The 26,571-nt window shown below is 35.4% G+C and overlaps 1 protein-coding gene across 37 annotated transcripts in view; it reads right to left on the reverse strand.

The window, feature by feature from the left end:
- Positions 1–26,571, reverse strand: part of SAMD4A (sterile alpha motif domain containing 4A) — a 353,526-nt gene that overhangs the window by 3,571 nt on the left and 323,384 nt on the right. For 11 of the 37 annotated variants that reach the window (XM_074290779.1, XM_074290769.1, XM_074290770.1 and 8 more), the window contains 2 exons: positions 21,095–21,178; positions 10,992–11,416 (listed from right to left, as the gene is read on the reverse strand). In XM_074290779.1, coding sequence (XP_074146880.1) covers positions 11,199–11,416; positions 21,095–21,178 — 302 coding nt within the window. In that variant the 3' untranslated portion in view covers positions 10,992–11,198. Of the gene's footprint in view, positions 1–431; positions 10,717–10,991; positions 11,417–15,388; positions 15,495–16,031; positions 16,244–19,663; positions 19,796–21,094; positions 21,179–26,571 lie in introns of those variants that run through there. The other 26 variants (XM_074290774.1, XM_074290768.1, XM_074290788.1 and 23 more) reach the window with 14 other exon arrangements.

Here is a 26,571-nt window from a genome sequence, read left to right on the forward strand (position 1 = left end):
GTTTCCTAATGGCCTATAATAAAGAGAGTAAATAAAGTGATTGAAACTTGAATTATTTAAAGTCTGTAAAAATCAGAATTAGGAAATAATAAAAGAACTGAATTTAACACCAACAATAAAGTTAAGCCATGTTAACTGCTACAATAAGGAGATTAAAAGAGCCTAGAAAGTATCTTATATTTGATGACTTTACCAAATGGAAATGCTAAATAGGGTAACACCAGAACAGAATGTAAACTCAAACATAAAAGAATAAAGATGGATGATTATGAGCAGTATCCTCTCAAAAGGCAAAGCATCTCAAAAGAATTAAAAAATCAAAATGAAAGGATGATTATCTTTTTTTTTATTATTATAGCTTTTTATTTACAAGACATATGCATGGGTAATTTTTCAGCATTGACAATAGCAAAACTTTTTGTTCTAACTTTTCCCCTCCTTCCTCCCACCCCTCCCCCCAGATGGCAAGTTGACCAATACATGTTAAATATGTTAAAATATAAATTAAATACAATATATGTATACATATGACTGCTATCTTAAGGTTCGAATACCAAAAGCTCAGTACAAGAAAACAGAATTCACAACAGGATGGTAATGCAAGCTGTCTTTATTGAAAGGAAGCCCTTTGACCCAGCAATACCATTACTAGGTCTATTTCTAAAGATGATTAGGGGGAAAAGCAAAAGAACCTTTATGTTCTAAAATGTTTGCATAGTTTTAATTGAAGTTGCAAAGAAGTGAAATTGTAGAGATGTCCATCAAATTGGGGAATGACTGAACAAGTTGTGAAATATGATTGTGATGGAATATAACTTGCTCTAAGAAATGATGAGCTCAATAATTTTAGAAAACCATGGAAAGAACTGTATAAAATTACAAAGAGAAAATGAGCAGAACTAAGAGAACATTGCATATGGTAATAGTAATACTTTAAGAATGACTTTGAATAAGTTATTTTGATTATTATCGATATCCAAATTAAGTATAAAGGACAGATGAAGAAAAAAACCTATTTGTATCCAAAGAAAGAACTGATAAATGTGTGTATAGAATAAATTTACATCTACATATGCCTATATGTGTGTATATATATATTGTATATAATTTATTTATACACACCCATTTATGTCTAATGGTGGCCATCTCTAGGGTAGGAAGGGGAAGGAAGACAAAAGGTAAAAAGAAATTTACATAACTGTTGAATATTTGAAAGTGATGAGGTAACATGATGAGGTAAATACCTAATAATGAGGTATATACCTCAATAGGATTAACTGAGGTCTAGTGGCAGGATTGGGGTACAGGGAGTCACATGGAGCTCCCCTGCAACCCCTTAGGATTTGGCGCAAGGATACAAAGTTAAATCAGGTCTAGTGGCGGGGAGAGTCCCCTGTAAATGAATTTACAGGCCGAAAACCTAGATGGGTAAAAAGATGTTTATTGCCAGGTTTGGAAGCAAGGTTAAGGACTGGTTAGTAAAAGGCATTAGATAGAGGAAGATATACGCCGAAAGCAGCGGGACAGAGAGTTTCTGATGCAAGCATCTTGGCTGGCATCTTTCAACTCTCTGACCAAAGATGATTCTAGCTTTGCTGCTTGAATCTGCTTGAAGAAGTAATGGGCAGAGCTCAGGTTGATTCCTGGAAGGCCAGATTTTTTGGTGGGCTTTTCAGATAAGGAAGAAACTGTTTTGGGGAAACCTGAGCAGATAGTTGGGGGTTGGGTTATCCAAACCAGCTCAGATCTGGTGGTGGGGCTGGGTACAAGCCCAAACTGGTTCAAATATGGATCTTTTCCCCTAGGAATACAAAAGGGTGCTTTTGACCAGATCTAGTCCCAAAGGTATATCAGACAAGGAATCTTAAAGGTGGCTACGCCCGCATCAAAAGGAATAGCAAATTGTACATAGTAGATTTAGTAGCATTGCAATGAAACTATGTGCAATTACCTTTTTATTATGTTATAGAAATGCTTTAGTCCATAAATTAAAAATTAAATTTAAAAATGTGATCATGAAATGAAGCTTTCAGGAAGAATGATGCAATTAAGTCAGGCCCTCTAAGCCCTTAGGTAGAATTGGGCATTCTGCTTAGCCCCAGAGAGATTAGAGCATGATTTCCCCAAATTGTAAAAATAGTAGAGTCAGACAGATTTTTATAAACAAGTTATCTAGATCTAGCAAGACTGAGGAGCCTGGACCTAGGGTACTGATTAATAAGGGAAGGAAAAATTCTTGGAGATTTGGCACCTAGTAGATATTTAAAATCATAATGGGCAAGAAAGGGAGTTTTGGGACCATTTACTACTGGTTTAATTTTGACAGTGACTCAGTTTGCCTGTCAGGGGCTTGAGAGCTTCTGGGGGCTTTTTCCTTTAGCAGATTAGGGAGGTTATTGTATTTTTTATAACTATGATCAGGAAAAATGGAAGAGGTTTTCAAAAGTCATTTTAATCAATAAAGATAATGAAACTACAACACTTGTCCAGTCCTCAGAGTTAATTCTTACCTGTAATGAATTAGTATCAATTCCTAGGTCTCTGTTTACCTTTGTATAGTAAAAGCTTCTATAGTATTCCTCTATATGCTAGTTCTTGATTTTAGATAAAATTTCAATAATTAAAGAAAGACCTATTTATTCCTATATTTGTTAATGATTTTAGCATTAACTCTACAATTTCTCAGTTTTGCCTGAGTTTTTTTTCTCCTCAGTTTTGACTCTTCTCTGATTAAATATCAAAGTGGTAGGATCCCTCCTTTGCCTTTTTTTCAAATAATTTTTTAATATTTTATTGTTTCTTTAAGAGAAATTCATCAAAATTCTTTGTAACTTGACCTCTTTCTACCTTTCAAGTCTCTCCAACATATTCTGTAATTCAATGACACTGGCCTCTTAGCTGTTTTTTGCACAAGGCACTCCATTTTCCTCAGCTGGGAATTTCAATAGCTACCCCTTATGCTTGGATTTCTCTCCCTATTCATTTCTATTTCTATTTTAGCGTTCTAGGTTTTCTCCAATCTCAGCTAAAATCCCACTACTTACAATAAATCTTTCCCCATTCCCCTTAATACTAGTACACTTCCTGAAATTATCTCCAATTTATTCTTTCTATAGACAAGGTTGCTTGCAAGTTGTTTTTCTTTGTATTCCCTGAGGTCCTTTATATTCCCAGTACTTAGCACACAATAGCTGCTTAATAGATATTACCAAACTTTACTTATAGTGGAGAGTTCAATGCTATATGTTCTGTCTTTGTTCTTGAGCTTCTTTGATTTGTTTTTTATGTTTTTTCTGTGGTGTGCATAGTGAGAGTTATGCTGTGTGTCTCATTGTTCCCACTTCTACTTGTAAATCATTATTGGGGAAGGTTCTTTTGAAGGATGCTTTCTGTTAATCTTTCTGCACTTTTTCTATATTACCTGCTACTTGTCATGTACCATGTATCAAATATCACATACAATCAAGGGGAAGAGCTGAGATGCAACACTCTAGTCCTTTTTGCTCATGTGGTCCTATCCAAATTGTCTTTATCTCATTTTGAAACTTGGCAACAAAATCTGGCTCCATTTTGAATCCCCTTGCTGATCTCTGAGTTCATCAATATATGGCTACCTTGAGGTGTTTCAATAAATTTAAATTTTTTTTCTCCTGAACAAAGAATTTTCCTTTTAATAGGTAAAATAAAGAATATTCCAATATATAAAAAAATACCTATATTGAGTGCCTCTGTAAGAATTGGGAACTCTGTTACATCATTTGGAGCTACCTGGATATGAATTTAATGCCTAAGCTCTCTCTATATGTAACCAAATATTTATATAAGTATATATAAATATTTGGTTACATATATAAATACAAATATACATATATTTATATATAACTTCAGAGTAAAATTCTAGGTTGAAGGTAGAATCAAAAAGAGAAATACCTATTGGGATTATGCTTTTAAAATTTAATCTGGTCTGGGTGAGTTGAGGGTAGTTGAGGGTACATGGTTTGTGGATTATAAGTGTCAGACTCAAACTATCCTATATTTCCTCTTTTTCACAGTCAAATTCCTAGAAAAAGTTTTCCTCTATTGTTGCTTCCACTTTCTTTTTAATCTCTGAATGCTAATCTCAATACTTAATTGAAACTGCTTTCTCCAAATCATCATTGGAGCCAAAGATCTTTATATATATATATATATAGGAGTGAAAGTGGCCAATGATAGGCATGATCTTCAGGACTTGGCAGGGTATTATCAGTGATATGATAAAAGGGGTAGGAATTCAAGAGAGGAGGATAGTGAAAAGTTGAATTGGTTCACCAAAGGCTCAAGAAGGGGAAAAAGAAAAAAGGTGCCAGTACAGAAGGAATTAAGGGGCAAAGGGATTAGAGGACACAATGTGGAATAATAGGATTTGGTTAGGAAAAGCATGAGAAGTCACTAAGTTATTGTCAGAGAAGGAGATCTTACTTCTTGAATGTAAAGGTGATACATTTGTGAGTGATGGTAAGATCAGGGGTAGATCATCATTGTAAGCAGCTCAGATGGGTAAAGAAATAGCTCATAGGAAGTGAGTTGATTTAAGAACTAAGTGGCTAAGATATTTTGGGGAAGAGTCAATATGTATGTTGAAGTCTCTTAGCTTGAAAGCAGTAATTGTGGAAGAGAAAAAAAATTGTTAGTGATGTACTATTATTAAGGAACAGGAATTACCAGGAGTGTTGTAGAAAACAGTTACCAGAATTTTAATTGGGGTGATAGAGATGAGTTATATGAAACTCAAAGGTGTTAGGATTACTAAGTGAGAACTCAGGTTTTCTGGACAATTACAAGGTGAGAACTCAGGTTGACTTGATAGAGGGGGCAAGCTCATTGGCTGGGGTGGTTCTTCCCAGAAGCCCTTGCATTATCCCACGCCCATTCTCTGGGAGGATAAAAAGAGACAGCACTGGGCGCAGAGAGAGATCGGCCTGGAGAAGGATAAGAGCTGGAGGAGATTCAGAGCCAGGATTCAAGAGAAGACTCTGAATTGCATCAGGCTTGACGGGGCTCTCTGCAGGAAGGGAAGTCACTTCTAAGGACAAGAGTTAACAGCAACTGCCTGGAGACAACGGTTCACTACAGGAAGAAGAATCTGTCTGAAAGATTTGAGTAGACACAGCAGATCTCTTCCCAGAGAGCGATCCGGCAGCTTCTGGAGACGACAGCTCGCTACATTTGGCGCCCAACGTGGGGCAAGGACTTTTGCTTATCCTGACAAGAGGAGCTAGACCAGACCTTAGCAATTTGGCGCCCGAACAGGGACAGACACAAAGGTGAAGAAATTACTGAATGATGGAGGTACAGAGGGAACCTGGAAGTGGAATGAGGAGCAAGTAGTATTCCAACTCCCTATTCTCAAACAATAAGCTAAGGAATTTTAGGATACAAATTGTTTCTCTTTTGGTTCTTCTCATACAACATGCAATCTTCCACTATTGTGTCTTTTCACAAGCTCTCACCTGGAATGCATTCCCTCCTCACTTTCATTTCTTAGAATTCCTAATTTCCTTCAGAGATTAGTTCATGTTGCTCTTCTAGGTAAAGTTATTCCTGATCCCCTGGGTACTAATACCTCCTATCCTTCAAACATTTTATCTTGTATTTACTTTGTACATATTTTATTTTGTATATTTTTGTGTATATCTGTTGCTTACTGCTAGAATGGTACAGTGGATAGAATGCTAAATGTGGAGTCAAGAAGACCTGAATTGAAGTTTAATCTAAAGACACTTGTGATATGACTGGGAAAATCTGTGTTTCATCTGAGACAGCTAGATGGCTCAATAAATAGAGTATCAGGTTTGGAGTAAGGAGGACTGATCAAAATCTGATGTTAGATAATAACTGGTTATGCAACTCTGGACAAGTAATTCTGTCTCTGTTCATCTTCCCTGAAAGAAAAAAATTCCATGTGCATAGCAGAACATGAGAGGACTCAAAATATAAAGCAATAAATTTCCATTTCAAGAGAGCCTATATAATCAAGATTGCATAGTATTTACAGCCATCTTTTCTTTGCTTCCTTGTAGATTTTTTGTTCTCTGCTATCCTTTTTTTTACATTATTCCTTCTTTTTCTGTACCCTTTAAGGCTACAAATTAAGCATGGATATACACACACATGAACATACATATGCATGTAAATACACATGTGTACGTGTAAATCTATAATCATACACATATTCATATGCTTAGATGTAACACTGTACTATGCTTATTTCTACCATCCTGTTTCTCTGAAGATTAGCATCTTCATAAATCCAAGTCTTTCCATATATTTCTAAATTCACCTCCTCTAAATCCAGCCTCATCATTCCTTATACCATGGGCAATACTCCAACTTTATGTTTAGTTATTATAGTCTAAAACAATATTAATATAGGTGACTGTAGTTTCTTTTCTTTTAGCATTATCTTTGTCTGAGATTATGATTTTTTCCCTGCTTTTTTTTTACACAATAAATTCTATTCCTGAACTTTGTGTGTATCTTTCATTTTTGTAACATTTTCTTAAAGCAACACATTATTAAATTCAAAATTAGAATTTATGTTTCTATTTTATGGGTGGATGCATCCAATTCACATTTTAAGCTATAACTTGTTTTTCTCTCCTTCCTGTTTTCCTTAATATTCCTATCTCTCCTGATTCTTCTACTTCTACCCCACAATTAACTACCCCACTTCCAAGAATCCATCCTTTTTCTCCTACACCCTATCCATTTGTTTCTATTTGAATTTAGAATTCAGAAGACTTATGCCCTTCTAAATATATGAACATCTCCTCTCTATTCCTTTCCTGTTTACTATACTTTTCTCTAATCCCTTCATCCTGTTCTGTCACCCTTCTTTCTTTATAAAATTTGAAGACTTTTTATTCCCTTCTAAATGTATATGTTTTTTTCTCTTTAACCCAAATCTGATGTGGGTGGGGTTTCCTCTAAAAAATACCTCCCTTATCCTTTCTCCCCTTCTCATTGCCTTACCCTCTTAATTTCTTTCTGAATTTAGAAAACTTTTATAATACATGCATACATATATGTATATATATGATATCTACATAAAATTAATATGTTGTCACCTTCTCTGATTCATTCCCAAATGAGAGCAGGATTACCAGCTTTCCTTCCCCATCTAATTCCTCTTGTAGCTCAGTTTTATAGCCTAATTACTTTTTATCATTCCCTATATGGTTTTACTTTTTAGAATCACATCCTACTCAGTAATATTGAAATCTTTCAAACTACCCAATTACTAATGACAATCTTAGACATGGTTTGCATGTCTACATATAAAAAGTAAGCAATTTGTTTATTAAATCTTTTGTAAGTAAATCTTTAATTTTTACCTTATATTTATCTTGCATCTTCTATATCAAAATTTCTATAAGTTCAGATCTTTTTGCAACAAAATCCTGAAATTCTAGTAATTCTTTGAATATCTTTTTTTTTTTTTTTTTGGTTCAAGCTGGGCATGAAATTTTTGGCCTCAACTCCACCTTTTTTGTTCTATGATATATAGTATTCCAAAATCCATGGTTATATAATATAGTCTTATGCTATAGCTGCTGCTAGATTTTATACGATTCTAACTGGCTCTGCCATATTTGAATTGTTTTTTTTCCTTGTTGCTTATACTATTTTCTCCTTAATCTGGAGGTTTCAGAATTTAGTTATGATATTCCTATAGGTTTTCCTCCTCGGTTCTCTTCCAGACGGTTATTGGTGGATTTTTTCCCCATTTTTTCCCTCTTATTCAAAAACTTCAGGATAATTTTATTTCTTGCATTTTTGTATTTTTTTAATTGTAGCTTTTAGTTCTATTATGTTTGCTCTTATAATTTCTTATGGGATACTTCACATTATCTTCTTTTTTTTTCTTCCTTATATTTTGTTATTACTTGGTCTCATAACTTTGCTGGTTTCCCCTTGCCCAATTTCCAATTTTTAAGAACTTGTAAATTCTGGATCTCCTTTCCCAGTTGGTTGATTTTTCATTGTTTTTCCTGGATTTAAAAAAATACTGTTTCCTCCTCCCCTCAATCTCTTATTTGGTTCTTTGTGACAATTTGACATTCTTTGGAGATAGGAAAAGCTTTTTAGAAATTTCAGTATCCTCCTCTGACAACAAATCGTAGTATCTCTTATTTTCAAAAGAAACTATGATTGGTTTCTTTCACCTTTTCCTGTTCATTTCTACTAGCTGTGTAACTCTGGGCAAGTTACTTAATGCTGTTTGTCTCAATTCCTCATCTTTAAAGTTGAGGAAGTAAATGGCAAACCATTCCAGTATCTTTGCCAAGAATGCAAAAAGGCTCACAAAGAGTCAGACATGACTAGTCAACTAAATAATTATGTCTTAACTGCCAAATTGGAATAATTGGACATCCCACAGGATTGCTGTGAAGATATGTGTAAAATGTTTTGCCAGCCTTAAAATGTTATATAAATGCTAATTATTGTTTTACCAGGCTATTGGTTTTTTTCTCTTTGTATCCAAATTAATGATTGTGTGCTTAATTATAAGTGTATGTTGAATAAACTTGGTCATGGTAGTAATAGAGTTTCAAGTAGACTATGAGCTTCTTGAAAGCAGGGTATATATTTTACTTTTCTTTGTATCACCTGTGCTTCAATATCTGACAGAATAGGTTAGTTCAATATCTGGCCTAGAGTGGTCCTTCAATAAATGTTTATTGACTCACTAGAGACAAAAAAGTTGTAGCAAGATCTTGAAAGATATTCTTAAAAGTTGGTTTTAAGACTGAGAAGGATGAAGAGAGTAGACTTTTTTTATTTAGAGAGTGGTTTCAAAGATCTTAGAGAGTGGTTTCAAAGATCTCAGGATATCTCTACCATTAAGCCTATCTTTTTTTTTTTTTTTAAATATCAATATCCTTTTGATGACTCTCTGAGTCAAAGAACAACATAATCAACAAATCAAGAGTTGTAGGTGACTAAAGAGGGATCATGGAGAGCTGCATGGTGTCCATATAGCAGGGATAGCTCATCCATACTCATACATCAAAAATGGCCATGGAAGCATCTGCAAGAAAATAATAATTGGCAACAGAACCATGTATAGAGGGACAATCTGTTCAAAGATACCCAAAGGAAAGTCATTAGCATCATATTCAGAGATATTATGGGCAAAAAAAGACAAGGATCTTGCAGGATGAGAAGTCATTGTGTTTAGCATTGATTGAAGGTACACTGACATCATAGATTTATAAAAATATCTGAAGCTAGGGCTTATAATGAGGTCATGGGAATTTTTGCCCTGGCCCAAATGCACATAACTAAGCACAACAAATGAACAAAGCTAAGATTAAAAATGGACACATTAAGCTGAACTCTCTTGGAAACTGAAAAACAACTCAGAAAAATATTAAAAAAATTTATTTCCTTACTTTGGTTTGGATTTTCTTAGCTTCTGAATTTAATTTTTAAAATCCACGGAGTATATTGAATTCAAATATGCATACTAAGTCAGATATAGACACAAATCTGCTTTTTAAAAGGTACAAGGCTTTGTAAGAGAGCCAAAAAAAATTCTCAGTTAAAAAACTAACAAACTATTCCAAATACATTTAAATGAAATAGATTCCATAGAGAAAACTCAAACACTGAAGCTCTGCTGTTTATACCACATAAAAACTAACACTTGTGACTAATAGTTCCATGAGCAAATGTGGTAAATGTGTTAGTACAGGTCTTAGTGGAGCTGAAAAACCACTTGCCCCAAAGAATCCTCAATAGTCAATTACTAATAGGTATAAATACAGAATCCTAATGAGTTTACTTCAGTATTCCCTGTGTCTTTTGGATTTGTGACACATGCATAAACTGAGACAGAAAGGAGGATAGGGAGTATGCTTTCTCTCTTTTCCACTAGGGCCATTATTAAAATCCACCCACACAATAAATCATGTCTTAAAAAACACTACCTTGGTAAAAAAAATTTATGATGTGGAATGGAAATCCAAGACCCTCTACAAGTCAGGAGTCAGGAAAGTATCTTCCTAAGTTTAAATCTGACCAAAAAATACTAGGTGTGTGATTCCAGAAAGTCACTTAACTCTTGTTTATCTGAGTTTCCAAATCTGTAAAATGAGCTGGAAGGCAGTATCTTTGCCAAGAAGATTCCAAATGGGGTCACGAAAAGTGATTAAAAAATGACTGAACAACAAAGGCATCAAAATGTGTTGAAAAAAGGGTTGTCTTGAAAGAAAACCTGTATTTAAGTCCCACTTTTCCACTAGGGTAGCTTTATAATCTAAGGTGTCTCTCTACTCTTCTTTCCTGATAAAAAGATGAGGGGTTTTGTAATAAGTGATTTTCTATAGTCTTTTCTATGACATTTTGATCTTGTATTGGGTTAGGAAACAAAGGCCCGAACTCTTAAGTCTCTTATTTAGTCATTTTATTACCTTCCATCCTCATCCTTTTCTTTCCTCTACATTGATATTTTTTTGGCTACATGAAGGTGACATTAGGGGAAATGTTTTGGACTGGTTTCCTAGCTTTTGGTATTTATATCATCTCTAATCATCCCTCAGATGTGTTATATGGTCACTACTGAGGATATGTATGGTCACTACTGAGAATATGCTGAAGTGACAGAGTTCCTGGAGGTGTCAAAGTATCCACTGAATTCTTGTCTCCCAAGAGAGTGCCCTTAAAGTGGGTCTGAAATAAAATGACAATGCATATTCACTCCATGGTTTTGTGAATTAAGGTTCTTTTTTGTATAAGAGTAGTTGCATGGTTTGACAATAGTAGGAATTGAACTTGGGAAGTGGCAGGGCTTAGGACTTAGGTCAGTTTTCTTGGAAACATGATGCTTGGGATGGGATGGAAATATCCAGAATGTCAGGTGAAAGCAGAAAAAACTTATGCTATTATACAGCTATTTAACTATCCATTTAGTGCCAGGATATGGGACTTGAGTTACATCACATTGGTTTAATGTGAAATCATGTTTATTACCATTGGGCATCCATGGGGAACATAAATTTGCAAGTCAGATATTCTCAGAGAACTCAGATTCCTAAATAATTAGGAAGGCTTTACAGATAACCTTTGCTGATTTACTTAGAAGACTCCAAACCAGAAATGGAATGGAGTGGGTATATAAATATAATCTGTGACCCAAGAGTATCTGTTTTCATTTATCCATTTTGTATTATCCCTGAGTCTTTCTTCCATACCATGGATAACTGAGAGTTTATTGAATCCAGCAGGCATGAGTGAACCCCACTGAAGAAATATGGCATAGTGGAAAGTGTGCTGCATTTGGAGTCAGGAGACAATTTCAAATTCTGGATTGGACACTTACTGTATGACTCCAAGTGAGACCTTGCATCCCCTTGAGTCTCAATATTCTCATCTGCAAAATAAGGATAATATTTGAGTTATCTATCTCAAAGGATTATTGCAAATGTATAAATTTTCAAGGGGTCTAAAAATGAAAACTTATTAAAAGCTTTTTTACTTTTACTTTTCTGCTTTCACTTTTTGGACTCAAACCCTCCTATACCAAATATAAATTAGCCATCATTCTCTAAAGAATAGTACTTAATCTCCCTTCTATTATATTTACAAACTTAACTTTAGGTATAATTTTGTCTCAGAAATTGAACCTTCCCCAAGCCAATGCTGTTACTGGTGGGTTATGGAAGGATCTGCAGTTTTGGCTTTTAAATTAAGCAAAGGTTTTCATTCCATTTATTCTACGATCAATAAAAGCCATCTTCCAGAAGCATGGAAAGTTCCTTAAGGAACAAGGTGGAAGTAACTTTTCAAAGATCATATTTTAGAAACTTGCCAATAAGCTGCAAATAGTCACTCAATCTCTTCATCTCTAAAATGGAGATAATGACCTATCTTCTAGAGCTGTTGTGAGGTCCAAATAAATATACACTTTAAAGGACTATAAAATATGCTATTATTAATAATTACATTTACATAGCATGTGTTAGGGCCTAAGTGTTTTTCTACCACCACCATCATTATTTCTCTTTCCCTCTAACAGGCAGCATTGAATAGTGGGACAATGAATTTGAAAGTTAGGAAGATCTGTGTTGGATCTAACATCTTTCCCAACCTGAAATCTGTGATCATGCGATTTCTAATTAATCATATTTTGAAAAAAAAAAGAAGAAAAAGTCAGACGCACTGCAGTGTTACCAAACCTTGTATTAATCATCTCCCTTCACTTTCAATATATGAAATATAGCCATGATTTCTTAATTACATGGGAGGAAATGAATAATACATTTTAGCAAGTTTAAACCACAAGGATGTTTTCACTGGTAACATTTGAAAATTGTATACTTGCAAAGTAGGGCATCTCCAAATATTAGTATTTCTGTATATCAGTAAAATTTTTACATGTAACAAACATGCTATTTCCATATATGACCAAAAATTAAAAATGTGCATTGTTGGCAACATAAACTAGACAAAAATATCCTTTTATGCACTAATTTTATACAGAAAAAGAGGACTAAATGCATGCAGGTCCAATATCGCTTGCTCACATGGGGCATGCAACAACAAAAAAGGCAAAGTTTTTTTAAGTCAGCTTATATAATGCATAAATACAAAAGGATTATATATTAATAAGGGAGGAAGTATTCTGTTTAACATTAATAACATTCCTAATTTCTTCCTATTCCTCCCAGAGGAATACACATTCACCTTTAAGTAAAGATAAAGGAATTACAAAAAATAAAACATTTTGCAAACTCTGATGATTTGTATAAAATCAACATTAGTGTTATTATAACTGTATGTGCAAATTATATTTCTGCAGGATCTATTATCAGGCACATTTAGAAAGTCTAAAGTTGTATCTTTCTGTACCCCAAACTAGGGCTGACTGCAGATATTTCTGAAGGAGAGACAAACTTGAGTTCTGCTCACTCTTGTGTTCTTTTCTCTCCTCTTTTCAGTTTTCCAACCCAGCCCAGCCTAGTCCAGCAGCAAGCATGTCATACTCCTAGGTTTGAATCTCTATATTTGTCTGGGCTAGAGGGGATGCTCTCAAGTTTGTAGTTCATAATGGAGAGGAGAAACAAATCCTGTAAGTGTAAGCCGACTGAGGGATAGAGAGGCTTGTGGTGGGTGGAAAGGGTTGCTGGATGGGCTTAGTAAAAGGTACAAAAGATTTTGAATGAAAAGCAAATTTTCTTCAATGTTTCTTCAAAAAGTGAGGGAGGTGGGAATGGGGATAGGGAAGGTGGGAAGTGGGAAACGGAGTGGTGGTTGTCAGTTGTAGCCCTATTTCTTGATACCAATCAGACACAAGGATTTGATGGCTTCTTTCTTGTCCCATAAGCCATCACTTTGTAGACCTCATAGGGTCTACTTAGCTTGCCAGCCATCATTTTAAGAAGTGGAACTCAAAGCATGTGAAAACATAATCAGCAGCAATGTTTCATGTTGTATATGTGTGTCTCTTCCTTTTAGTAATGGTAAGAAACCACTATGAATAAAAAGCACCAATAAAACATCATACATAAGAATAAGAATATTGTAGCAGTACACTACTGTATATGGAGTAGCGTGCAGAGATGCTAAGAATACATTGCTTAAATCAGAACAAGAACAAGAACAAATATATATGTGTATATATATATATATATATATATATATATACATATATATATATATATATATATATATATAGTGAAATAGTCATTATTCTGATTTTAAAAAATCATCTTATATTTGCTTATTATAAAACAGTTGCATTTGGAGTAAATGGGTAAATACAAAAAAAGGCACTGCCGCTTTATTACTAAATATCTGACTTCACAGCATTATGCATGCAACTGTTTTTTTTTTTTTTTTTTTTTTTTTTTTTTTTAATAAATAGATTTCTTTTGCTTTAGGATTTTTAAAAAAATTGAGTTCTATCTATACCTGCAGTCAATACAGGCCCCACATACAGCAGGGATAGTCTTCTAAAATTTAACAGAAACCCTGTTTTTTTTTTTTTTTTTTTTCTTAAATTAAAACACTAAAAAGCAAAACACAACTAAATTAACCTATACATAGTCAATGAAAAATAAGCTTTAAAAAATTACTGATGTAGTTATTAATGACAGAAATTATGGTTACCAGCCACAGCAAGGTAGCAAATAACACATTCAAAAGTATAAAGGAACAAATAGAAATTCCAATTAGCAAATACTTTTGTGTTATTTTTCTTTCAAAGACTTCATACTAACGCAATTGTGTTCACTATTTCTTTTCCAAGCTGCAAGTTTTATGTAGCTAGAATTCCTTAGGATGCAACTCGTTTTTTATGTAAAAATACTATAATTTCTTACGTTCCTTGCTATACTTTCTTAGCATTGAATAAACTTTCCCAAACTCTCCTTGCCTTTCTCATTATTTTCACTATATATCCAAATCACTTATCTAATGAATTAACTTTAATGCCATATCTCCTTGAACCTTCCTCTTTTTGGCTATGTATTCATACCAAGATTTATACAGTTCAGCTTCCTAGTACAGACCTAAACTTCTGTTTGGTTTCTTTTAATGCACTTTTCACAGCACCAAACTGTCTTTCTTTCCCTTAAGAAAAGGTACCATTCTTTATGATACCATCACTATGTAATGGCATCTTTGACCTCCTTCTTCTCTGTGTGTGGAAAGACTAACCAGAAAATCCCTGATTTAAACCTTGCTACAGGTATCCATATCCATTATAATCATAAGTTTTTCTCTCCTTTATTTATATCCTCCCTTCCTTGACCTCTCTGCGTCCACTCCTACTTTCAACAGCACCACAAAAACTGGGGACGTTGTGCTTGTTAAGTGTGGAAATGGGAAGCACAGGCAACTTTTCCCCTTAAGGCCTTTTTTGAATGTTGATGGACAGACTGTCCCCATTTGTACTCTTCATTCAGCAGTGAACTTATGCCATTCCCCAAAGACTCAGGGTCCTTTTCCCCCAGTGATTTGAGTGAAGGGATTACTATTTATAGGGTTCATGCCCCATAACTCAAACTATATTCTTTCATCCTAAAGCAATGCCCATTGCATCCTAAAGCAATGCCCCTTGTCATGTATACATGGCATATCCACAGGGAAAATACAAATTCCATCTTTTTTTACTTTCCTCCATAGATGAATATGTGTGCGAACACCTTTGAGTGTCAGATTTTTCTTCTTTAAGCTAATTGTCTTTAAAGAGAAGGTGGAGTGGTGATGATGGTGGTAAGGATAAGGAGTAAATGACAGAAGATAAGATTGATCAGATGGGGCTGAGTGAGTGGAGGAGGAAGATATTCTGGAGTAGAAGCAGATCCATGACAGTAAGCATACAGCATTTTTTAGAAATCACCTTGTGAAATGAGAGAGAAGCCATAACACTGATCACATGACATTCTCCTCTTTGCATCATCCACACTGTCACCCCTTCAAACAACATCCCCAGCCTTCTCATCAACCTGTGCTCCAAAGTTTAAAAAAATCAAAACCAAAAAATCCATCAGTTCTACATGCCAGTGTCCATCTTTCCTAGAAGCAGAGCTTGGCAGCCATTTATAAAAATGCAAACCTGCTGCTGTTTTAAAATGAACAGATCCCACATCATCACTTAAAACAAAAATCCTTTACAATACTATGAGAGGCCCTAACTGACATCTTAATTTGTTATTATGTAAACAATACACAAATTGAAGTTATCTAAAATTTAGTTGAAGCTGTGAGATGCCACCTTGCTTTGGTCACATGCATCTTGACTGATTTTTGAAGCCAGGCTCTCTTCTCTACTGGGGCTCACTGGGACCAAGGTTTTCTGTTTCCCGATAATGTATTTCTTTTATATCTTTCTTGCTGTTGGAACTATTTATTATTTCATCTGGGAAATCCCTCACCAGATCCATCTTTCCTCCCCTATGCTCCCTCCTCCTCCATGCTCCTCCCATCAACCCATTCTACTCTCTCTTCTACTCTTGATGTAATAAATGACAAAATAACCAATCCCGGGTCTAATGATATGTTTACAAGGACGACCTACGCTCTCACAAAATCAAAATGGGAGAGGGACCAGGAAAAAAAAAGGTTGCAAAGTATCTCAGAGGATCCTGTGCAAGTCTGAAGATGGCTGACACTGGACCCGCAGCAGTCGATTTCACGGCCAGCGCGGTCACTAACTCCTTCAGTTTCTAGATAGTGGAGGTTCGATCAACCCCATCTGAAAAAAAAAAAACACACAAAAAAACCACAACAGGAAAAAGTGAAGTAAGCACCAGGCACACACAGCCAAATATTTTATTGGCCACTATGTGATCTTGTGAATGGCAGCAATTGTTTTTAGGATACATCCTTTGACTTGGCATGTTATCCATGGAATTTTTAAAATTTCTAATTTCGGAGAAATATTATGGCTAGGATAACTTGAAACTATCTGGAATTTTATCTTTATATTTATTTTTTAAGAGGTAGAGGCAATAAGTACAAATGCCTTCTTCTCTCTGAGATTATCTTCAAATCATCCTGTACAGATCTTATTTTGTACACAGCTGTTTGCATCTTGTCTCCCCCATTAGAATGTGAGCTCCTTGAGGACACAGACTATTTTTAATTTTTGTGTCCCCTGAGCTTAGCCTTACCTTAGCACTATGCCTGTTAAAAAGTAAACATTTAATAAATTGTTTACTTGATTAGTCTATGAAGCCTTCTGCTCTCTATATAATAGAGGGGGTTCAGAGATAAAGTGAGGATGACACAAATTTTGGGGTGACTGCATATTCTGGACCATGAGGAAGAAAGGTAACAGGATCCTGAGTTTGCTCTGGAATATTTCTGACATGCTAATGTAAAAATTTTCAGATGAGGCATTTTGAGAAGGGAAAGCAGATGACCTATAAGATAATAGAAGTACCTTAGATACATAATATTTCTTTATTTCTTGAAGGAACTGCATCTTAAGACCTTACTCAATAGGCCAGTAGAAGATCAAAGGGATAAACTGCAATTGTCATTGAGTTCCTAGCATAGCATAAGATTGTAATGGAAATTAAAAAAATTTTCTTTTATTCAATTTCATTATACCATTCCTCCTGGAACATTTTGGTTAGCTGAAGCTTATTTCCTTTAAATATTAACCTCATCTAAAGTTTTTACCTCTATAACTTATGCATTGTAGTAATTTTTTAATGACAGCAGTGACCTATCACAAAAACTCAAAGAAAAGATATTTCTTCCATACTAAGATCTAGAGCTAGAAAGGATTCTCAAGGGTTATCTAGTCTAATTATCTCATTTTCTGGATGAGAAAATGGAAGTTTAGAAAGGTAAAGTGCCTAAAATCACACAGGTCCTCTGATTACAAATTGTTAGTCTTTCTACTCTTTAGTCTTATCTTTACCTTGAATCTGGTCAGGGGTATTGTGAAGCTCAAATGAGATAAATGCCAGATATTATTAGGTTACAGTCACTAGACCTCCAACCTTATGATGACTACATTCTTTGAACCTTCTTTCTACTGTACTCCTCCTTAGCTCTAGCAATGTTTATAGAGAAATAAAGGAATGTGCTGGTAAATATTTAACAATCAGTCTGCAGTGGAAGAAGGGGAATGTATGAACACATACTTCTAAGTTTAATTTGCATTATTAATACCTAAGTCTAGAAAATCAACAATAATATATATATATATATACTCTTGATTTGTAGTGATTATTGATTTTTGAGATGTAAATGCTCATATTGAATTATTTATCAAAATATCATTCACTCTCTTGAGTGAGCAAGTTAGAGGTGGTTTCTGACTTGAATTCCATTGTTATTGATAGACTTTATTAATTATATTTAGAGTAGAGTTTTTTAACTTTCTCATTCTTCATGGGGCAGAGCTTCAAGGTAATACTTACTGGCCTTATCTCTATAAGATATCTCTATAAGACCAAAGGTAGGAATAAACTCTTCCTCTTGCTTTCTGAATAATATCAAACAAGAGCAGCAGCTGTATATTAGAGACTTGAGTTTACAGTCATTCATTCACAAACCACTTCTTAGTCTGGTAAGAAAATCTTTTGTTTCTATTCTATAGGTAAGCCTAAATTCTGAAAGTAAAAGAAACTGTAGGTTTCCAGGAACCCTAGAAAATTCTCTACAAATGGTCCACAGCATTCATGGGACATTGGGAGAGTAGTAAAGGGAAAGCCCCAGAATAATTCCTGAATCCCAATTTTAACAATTTATATTTTCCATCTCCATAAACCACGAATAGAAATGCTCATCAGCAGGCAAATGGTCAAGAGATAACCAGCAGGAACAAGGGAGAATGGGAAGAATTGTAGCAAAAAGAGAAGGAAGGGACCTGGATTATCCACAAACTGGTTAATCAGCTCCAGAATAATCAAGAGTTGACTATAAGGGTCTTCATATATGATAAATGAACTTCAAATTTTCATAATGATAGTTTGTCTGGCCTTGGATAATGATACCCTAGCAATAGAGAAGCTGAATTTAGGTCTTTCTTTAACACTTAATAGAACACCTAATAATAACTGTTTCTTAATCACAAGGAACAATAACAGCATAGCCTATGAAATGTGTCGGGACTGCTTCTCCCCCCATAGCCTTCACTTCCCTTTCCTGATGACTCTTGACTTGGAAAAAGTGAAAAGGACGAGAAGGAGGAAGAGGAAGGAAACAAGAAAAGATAAGATAAATTGGGATTATAAAGTAAAGAGGAAATGGGTTTAAATTGGCAGCTGAAGGGTATTGTTAGCTACATGGAGGAACTTCCTAACAACCTTAGCAACTAGGATGAATTAATGGTTGTTGAGAACTCTAAAATGATACCATATCAATTTTTGGTATAGGTGAGGGAAATTCTTGGCTAAGTTAAATGAGCTGTTCCCATCTATTTTCTCTCCATCAAAACTGAAATCAGTCCTTCTGGAATAATCTCCAGCAAGGCAAGGGCATTATTACCTCAAAGGAGGGGGCATAGCCCAAAGAAAAACTGATCATGGTAAGAAGGTAAACAATTCTTCTTTCCTAAGGCTGTCCTCAATTGAATTTATCTGAGCTTAGACCATTTTTTCACATGACTTCTCATGAGGAGGGTTTACCAAGCAAAAGAAAAATTACTAACAATAACTAACATTTATTTAGCATGTTAAGATTTGTAAAATGGTTATCTCATTTGATCCTTACAAGAACCTGTAGTTATTATTTTTATCCCCATTATACAGATGAGGAAAGTGTGACTAAAAGAGGTTAAATGACTAATTTTAAAGAGTAGCAAAAATACTAGTTCAAAATAGTTTGCTCTAAGTGTTTAATCAAACATCTTTTTCTTCCTAAAGAAAATGACATAGCTAATGATGATAATGCTGACAAAAATGCAAACAAAATGCCAATTTTCCAAGCTATAAATATAATGTTGTAAGGAAAGATCACTCCTCCTTACTGACACTCAGATTCATATAGGAAATCATCAAAATCTGAATAAGAACTTAAGCCTTGCTTTTGGTTTAGGGAACTCCTGCCTTCAAGTGTTCCCCCTCCCATTAGCAAATGCTCCCCCACATGTTGAGCTTGAGACAGTATTAAGAAATTCAGCTTGCTTTAAACAACAATAATTTAAAGAAAAACCTACCAGGTTCTTAACCCATGTTGCCTCAATATGAACTAGGGACAAAGATGTTGTGGACCCAATTCTTGCCCTGCTCTTCAGAATCATGTTGTCCCCATTATTTCCCAAGGAAGCTCTTGGCTCAGAACCAGCTCTCTGGGGGACATGAAGTCAGGATGGAGAATGAGTGTCCTACTTTAGGCACCAAGGGAAAAACAGTGACTATTATTGTCTCCAAGTCTCAGTAGCTGAGATGTCTACAGAAAAGACTCCTTAGGTCAAGCTATGTGGTCCATGGGTCAAATCCAAGCTGCTACCTGTTTTTGCATAGCCTTGTAAGCTGAGTGATTTTTACATTTTAAAAGTCATTTTAATACAAACTTTATTTTAAAATATAAAAAAAAATATTTTTAGCGTATAGGCTATACAAAAACAGGCAATGAGTCTGATTTGGCCCATGGGTCAAAGTTGACTAATCTGGATTGTCTGGATATGTCTGCCATCTTCCTGCCAAGAATCGAGAACTAGAGTGAGTCTTTAATATTAGGGCCTCTTGGCAGCCAATTATTGGACATGATGGGGGGAAAAATGCACCCAATGATAGTGTATTAAAGTATAAGGAAAGATGATGGCAGAAAAGAACATCTGCTTTTGCTAGCTCCACCAACCTTCTCCTTGGGAAGAAGCTATTGAGTCTGTGCTCTTGATCCATGACAACACTGACACAGCTAATTCAACCCATTTATTAAGAGGAGGTGGATGGAGGAAATGTCTACTAAGGTAGCTGTAATAGTACAGCATATGAGGTCTGACAAGTAGATGTTGGAAAGACACAGTTCATTTTGTTAACTTTATTTATGGGCTAAAGTTCTGCATATCACTCCCACTACATTGCTGACTTCAGTTACTGAAAAATGTTAATGTGTTGCCCAAATAGAAATTTCCTTGTCAAGGATTAGAAAACCCAATTAGGCTGAAGCTTCCAGATCCACCTGAGTAATTTAGAATTTTTCAGATGTAAGACCAGTAAGTTTGTTAGGATGTTTCTTTCCATTATTCACCATTACTAGTGAAGGTCTGGCTATATTAGGCCAAATTAGGCCTGGAATAAAAGAATTTCACAATAATACCTCTCTCTTTTTTTCCTTCCCTTTCTGGCTACTCTAGACATTAGAATGATTTAAATTTAAAATGGATTTGGTGATCCTGATTTGAGCTGCTAGGGAGAAAGGCAATTTAGTTCTCTCAGCAATTAACTCATTTTCCAATAAAGAAAGAAGCTAAGGAACATTCCATTGGGGTGATATAATTCATTCAAACAAATTGAGTCCCTTCTTCCCTCCCAACACCCTCCTCTTCCCACCCTCCTTCAGGCAACTATAGCATATTTGTGACCAGAGGGTTGTCAAGTGCATTCATTCCCTAGGTTACCAGTGGATAAAGAAAGAAACTCACCCCCAAGGGCATGTTCAGTCATACTGAGGCACAAGGATTCTAGCCTGTTGTTGATGTCAGGTTCTGTCACTGGAACCTGGAACTCTGTAAAGGGCAAAGGGGTTATACATTGGTGATGAGTAATCTAATCGTCTAAACTTATATCATGAAAAATTTTGCTTAGCCACATGGGAGATTTTCCAGTGAAATCTTGGTGTGTATTCTCAGGGAAATGTCAACTGGGTGTTTTCAGCTAAGCAGAGAACTTATATTTCTTTGTCATTTAAGTATGCTCAAACACATTCTATTATGCACAGAAAGGTCACCTCAGGTCACCACATAATCTGCTCACAACAGACACAGTAACTGCTCCCTAGGACTTACCTCAAAAATGGCCTTTTTATAGGACAAGCAGGGAATGGGAATGAAGAAATTTCAATTTCAGAAAACTCCAAGGATACATATGAAGAGCTTCAGGCCAATTAGGTTGTCACAACACTCATTTCTATAGCATTGTAAAGTTCACAAAGTACTTTCTATTCAACAACCCTGAGAGGTAACTAATTAGCACAAGTATTATAGCCCCTGTTTTATAGTGAGAAAACTTAAGATCAGAGAAATAATCCAATTTTAGTCCTAGTATTTTGACTTAACTTCAGCATTCTTACCTTTTTCACCACAAGATCAAGGATAAATGTCTCACCTGTTATGGTAGGATGGTCCATTAAGATAAATGATAAAACACTGTCAATCTGAGTAAGATTAACTAAGAGTGTTTATTTTAGAAAATATAATATTCAGGAACTTTAACAACAAACCAACTGACCAGAAAGGGAAGGTTTGCTCAACAGAATGGGATTAAGACAAGGACTATATGCCCAAAGTACCTGCTTTTTAAAAAATTATAGCTTTTTATTTAAAAAACATATACATGGGTAATTTTTCAACACTGACCCTTGCAAAACCTTCTGTTCTAACTTTTCTCCCCTTTTCCCCCCCAACCCCTTCCCATAGATGGCAGGTAGTCCAATACATGTTAAATATGTTAAAAGTATATGTTAAATACAATATGTGTATACATATTTATATATGAAAGAAAAACTGGATTTAGAAAGAAGGTAAAAATAAACTGAGAAGGAAAAAAAAATGCCAGCAGACAATAACAGGAGGAGTGAAAATGCTATGTTGTGGTCCACACTCATATTCCATAGTTCTTTTGCTGGGTGTAGCTGGTTCTCTTCATTACCGAACGAATGGAACTGATTTGGATCATCTCATTGATGGAAAGAGCCACATCCATTAGAATTGATCATCATATATTATTGTTGTTGAAGTATATAATGATCTCCTGGTTCTGCTCATTTCACTCAGCATCAATTCATGTAAGTCTCTCCAGGACTCTTTGAAATCTCCTGCTAGTCATTTCTTACAGAACAATAATATTCCATAACATTTATATACCACAGTTTATTCAACCATTCTTCAATTGATGGGCATTCATCCATATTTTTGCACATATGAGTCCCTTTTCATTCTTTAAGATCTCTTTGGGATATAAGCCCAATAGTAACACTGCTGAATCAAAGGGTATGCACAGTTTGATAACTTTTTGAGCATAGTTCCAAATTGCTCTCCAATTGTTTGCAATTCCACTAACAATGTATTAGAGTCCCAGTCCTAAGTATCTGCTTTTGAGGCAGCTAGGTGGCGCAGTGGATAGAGCACCAGCCTTGAATTCAGGAGGACCCCAGTTCAAAGCTGGTCTCAGATACTTAACACTTCCTAGCTGTGTGACCCTGGGCAAGTCACTTAACCCCAGCCTCAGGGAAAAAAAAATAAAGTTAGCTTTAAAACCAGAATGTAAGGCCTACCCCAGACCTTGTTAGTTTTTCTTCCTTTTGAACTCTGTTACCCTTTTTCATTTAACTTAAGTCATGTTGCCTGTTATTGATAATTTTCTTTTCATGTCATTTCCCAATTTGATTGTAAATTTCAAAAGAAGAGGCATCAAACTTCATTGATACCATTGTCTATAGTTCCCATCCATAGTGCTCTGCAGGGGAAAAGCATCTTTTATTTTTTTGTTATGGGCCAGAACTCTGAAACAAGGATTCTTACATGGTGTTAAGTCAATGGAATTGATGAGACAATGGTTATCTAGTTTAGCATGGTGATTAATATTTCTCTAGGTTCAGTATGATTGATTTAATCTTACAACAAATAATTGGTGTCCTAGTGATATAATGATTGGTTTATACTCAGTGTAGAGCATATAACCTGCGACAAACTCAGCCTGAGTCAGAGCCAGAGACAGACCCAGAAGGACTCAGAGAAAGACTCAGAAGGGACCCAGAGAAACATTCATTCCATCTTCGATCAGGTTCTTGGTGGCTCTCCTGGAGGATCGAGAGGCTCAGAGACAGAGACAGAGAAGACAAGAGGATTGGAAGCAGGAGCTTAAGCTCTCAGAGCCAAGGAGAGCCAATTTCATTCATCCCATCTCACACCACCTTGGTGGCAGGGCTTTCCTCCTTAACTTCACTGAAACCAAGAGTCCGGAAGGCCTTTAAGAAAGCTAGCCGAGGCCCCAGGCAAGGAAACTAGACTGTGAAGGAGAAAATAAAGAATTTGGACTTTAACATCTGGTTATTCTTGTGGTGATTATTCAACTAAAACGAAGGCTGCTCCCAAAACCTCCAAAAAACCAAACAAGAACATTACAATTTTTCTTTCTATCCCTAGCACTTAACATCTGGAGCAGGTATCTAGTAAGTGTTAATAAAGGCTCAATGACAATATAAAGAATAATAATTTGGAAATAGTTAAGAATTAGGATCAATGCACGCGTGAATTATAACTCTAATGGACTTGATGAAAAGGTGACAGATTCAAGATGCAGAATGAGACATGGGATTTTTGGACATGACAAATATGTGCATTTGTTTTGCTTGACTAGACATATTTATTACAAGACGGAAAATAAATGCTTATTGATTGATAATAAGCATCATTAAGTCTTTGGGGCATGGTGATACACACCGGTAATTCCTATTACTAGGGAGACTGAGCCTAGTGAATTTCTTGAGTTTGGGAGTTTTTGAGCTGCAGTGGGATAAGTTGATTGGGTTTCTGGTATTAAAATTGAGAGATGGGGAGAGAAAAGGAGAACCTGTCTAAAGTAAGACATGTCCTACCCTGTGGCCTAATTTACTTCCTTGTTTTATTTTTCTTTCATTATCCATTGTAGGACTTCCTCTTCCATTTTTTTTTTTTTAAAGTAAGACATGTCCTATCCTGTGGCCTAATTTACTTCCTTGCTTTATTTTCCTTTCATTATCCATTGTAAGACTTCCTCTTCTGTGTTTTTTTTGTTTTTTGTTTTTTTTTTTAAGATGCCACCCTATCTTACCTAGGCTGAAAGAACAATGAGCCCAATCCCATTCTGATTGGCACAGGAGTTTTGACCTGTCCTAATTTCTGACTAGGACCAGTTCTCCCCTTCTTAGGCAACCTAGTTCTTCCTAGTACCTAGGATTACAGATGTGTAAAACCACATCCATTTACCCTAATTTCCCCTCCACCCCTGCATCCCTTTTAGATATTTCTACTACTACTTTGTACTGCCACCACAGACCACACAGGGACAGATCAATAAAGTAAAATACTGAGATGTAAAATGTTATTTCTTGTTAAAATTCAATTTTAAGATCTGTCTGGAAAGAAGGATTAAGTAGTATCTAAAATGAGGATTTAAAAATATATATATATGCCAGTCATTCATGCAATCTTTATCTTCAACTACCATAAATTAAAGAATCAAAGGTATCTAAACTGAGGTACTATAATTTAATAATAACTACTCTTTATGTAGTACTATGCAAATTTTACAAAGTGTTTCCATATGTTTTGTTGATTTGCTCCTTACAATAATTCTGCAATATAAATGCTATTTTTTTCCCATTTTTCAGATTAGGAAACTGAGGCAGACAGAGATTGAGCAGCTTGTCTAGAGTCACATAACTAGCAATCTGAGGTAAAATTTGAAACTCAAGTTTCCAGTCGGCACTCTATTCACTATTACCTCTATAGTTAAAGTTAGCTAAAGCAAAGTTCAACCACAGTAGGCATATTTTAAAAATTCTGAGGCCATTTTCTTAAACTGATTCCTAACATAAATGGAACTAGAAGAGAGTACTGTTGCTAATATCTATAACTAAATTATCAGAATGTTTCTGAGGAAGCCTTGGGGCCAAGACAAGATATAGTATATCAAAAAGTTTATTCAGAGATAAGCTTAGGAAGAGATACATTCTCTTTTGGCTATTAAGACCAGTAAAACCAAAGAGAGGGGATTTTCAAGGAAAAATTAGGGTGATAAAATGGAGATTTAGTTAACTGGAAAGGACTTTGGCTAAAGAGTCAAGGAGCTTGGACTTCAAGCCCTGACTTATACCATTTTGGGTATAGGTCTTTCAGTCTTTCATGTTTATCTTGACTCCTGCTTTTTAAGAAGAGCATTTTTGCATTGTGGTCCATCCATGTAAAAAATCATAAATTAGAAGTCCTACAGGGCATGAAATCTATGAAACAGAAACACACAATTTTATATATAGCTCTTTGACAAATATGAAAAAAACTAGCAATTATAGCCATCCATATGTAAAATTTAGTTTATTCTCCAGATACCTCCTTTAAACAAACATTATGGAGAGATTTGGATAAATAAAGATGTTTGACATTTGGAGAGAAATGTTTCAGCTGCAAGATTTCTTGCCAACACATTGTAAATGCCATTTTTCAAGCCTGGTGTTGTGTGTTCAAAAAAAGAAGACGGGAAATTGCAGAGCTGTGCTTTTTCCAAAACCAACCAAATCCTATTGTGTTGCTCTTTTAGGTTGTAAGATGGATCTATTCACCCCTTTCCTTCCCCCCTCCCCCTAGTATTTAAATGATCAGAAAGAGGTGATTAATCATAACAACCCCCTCTTCAACTCACTCTGAGAAGCATGAAGTTTCAGTAGAAGTCCATATGTCAAAGCTTCAGTTTCCTACTATTTTGGGCTTTTTAACTGTCTGTTTGATAAAAGCAAAGCCACAACCTCTCATTGCTTTATACAAAGCAGAAAGCAGAATATCACACAACATCCATAACAGGCTGGAAACTCTTGGCTGTGGTTTCTTTGATGTGTGGGGTTCTTAATGAATGAAAGTCATTAAGGAACAGGCCTGAACTACTCCATCCCTTCAATCTGACCATTGGGTTCAACACTGTAGGATGCTATATATAAATGATACCTCATTTAGACTGGGCCTTCACATTTGCTTACAGACTACAGAGGCTTATCAAGAAAATATGATGAGTGAGGGAAGCAATCAATCAATAAATACTTATTAAAACTGCTGTATACCAGATTGTAAGGAAGTGAATAGAAAGTTTATTTTTAAGTTAGGAAGACTAGAGTTCCAGCCCTGCCTCTGACACATTAGTTAGCTGTGTA

Source organism: Sminthopsis crassicaudata, chromosome 2, assembly GCF_048593235.1.
Source record: "Sminthopsis crassicaudata isolate SCR6 chromosome 2, ASM4859323v1, whole genome shotgun sequence".
NCBI lineage: Eukaryota > Metazoa > Chordata > Mammalia > Dasyuromorphia > Dasyuridae > Sminthopsis > Sminthopsis crassicaudata.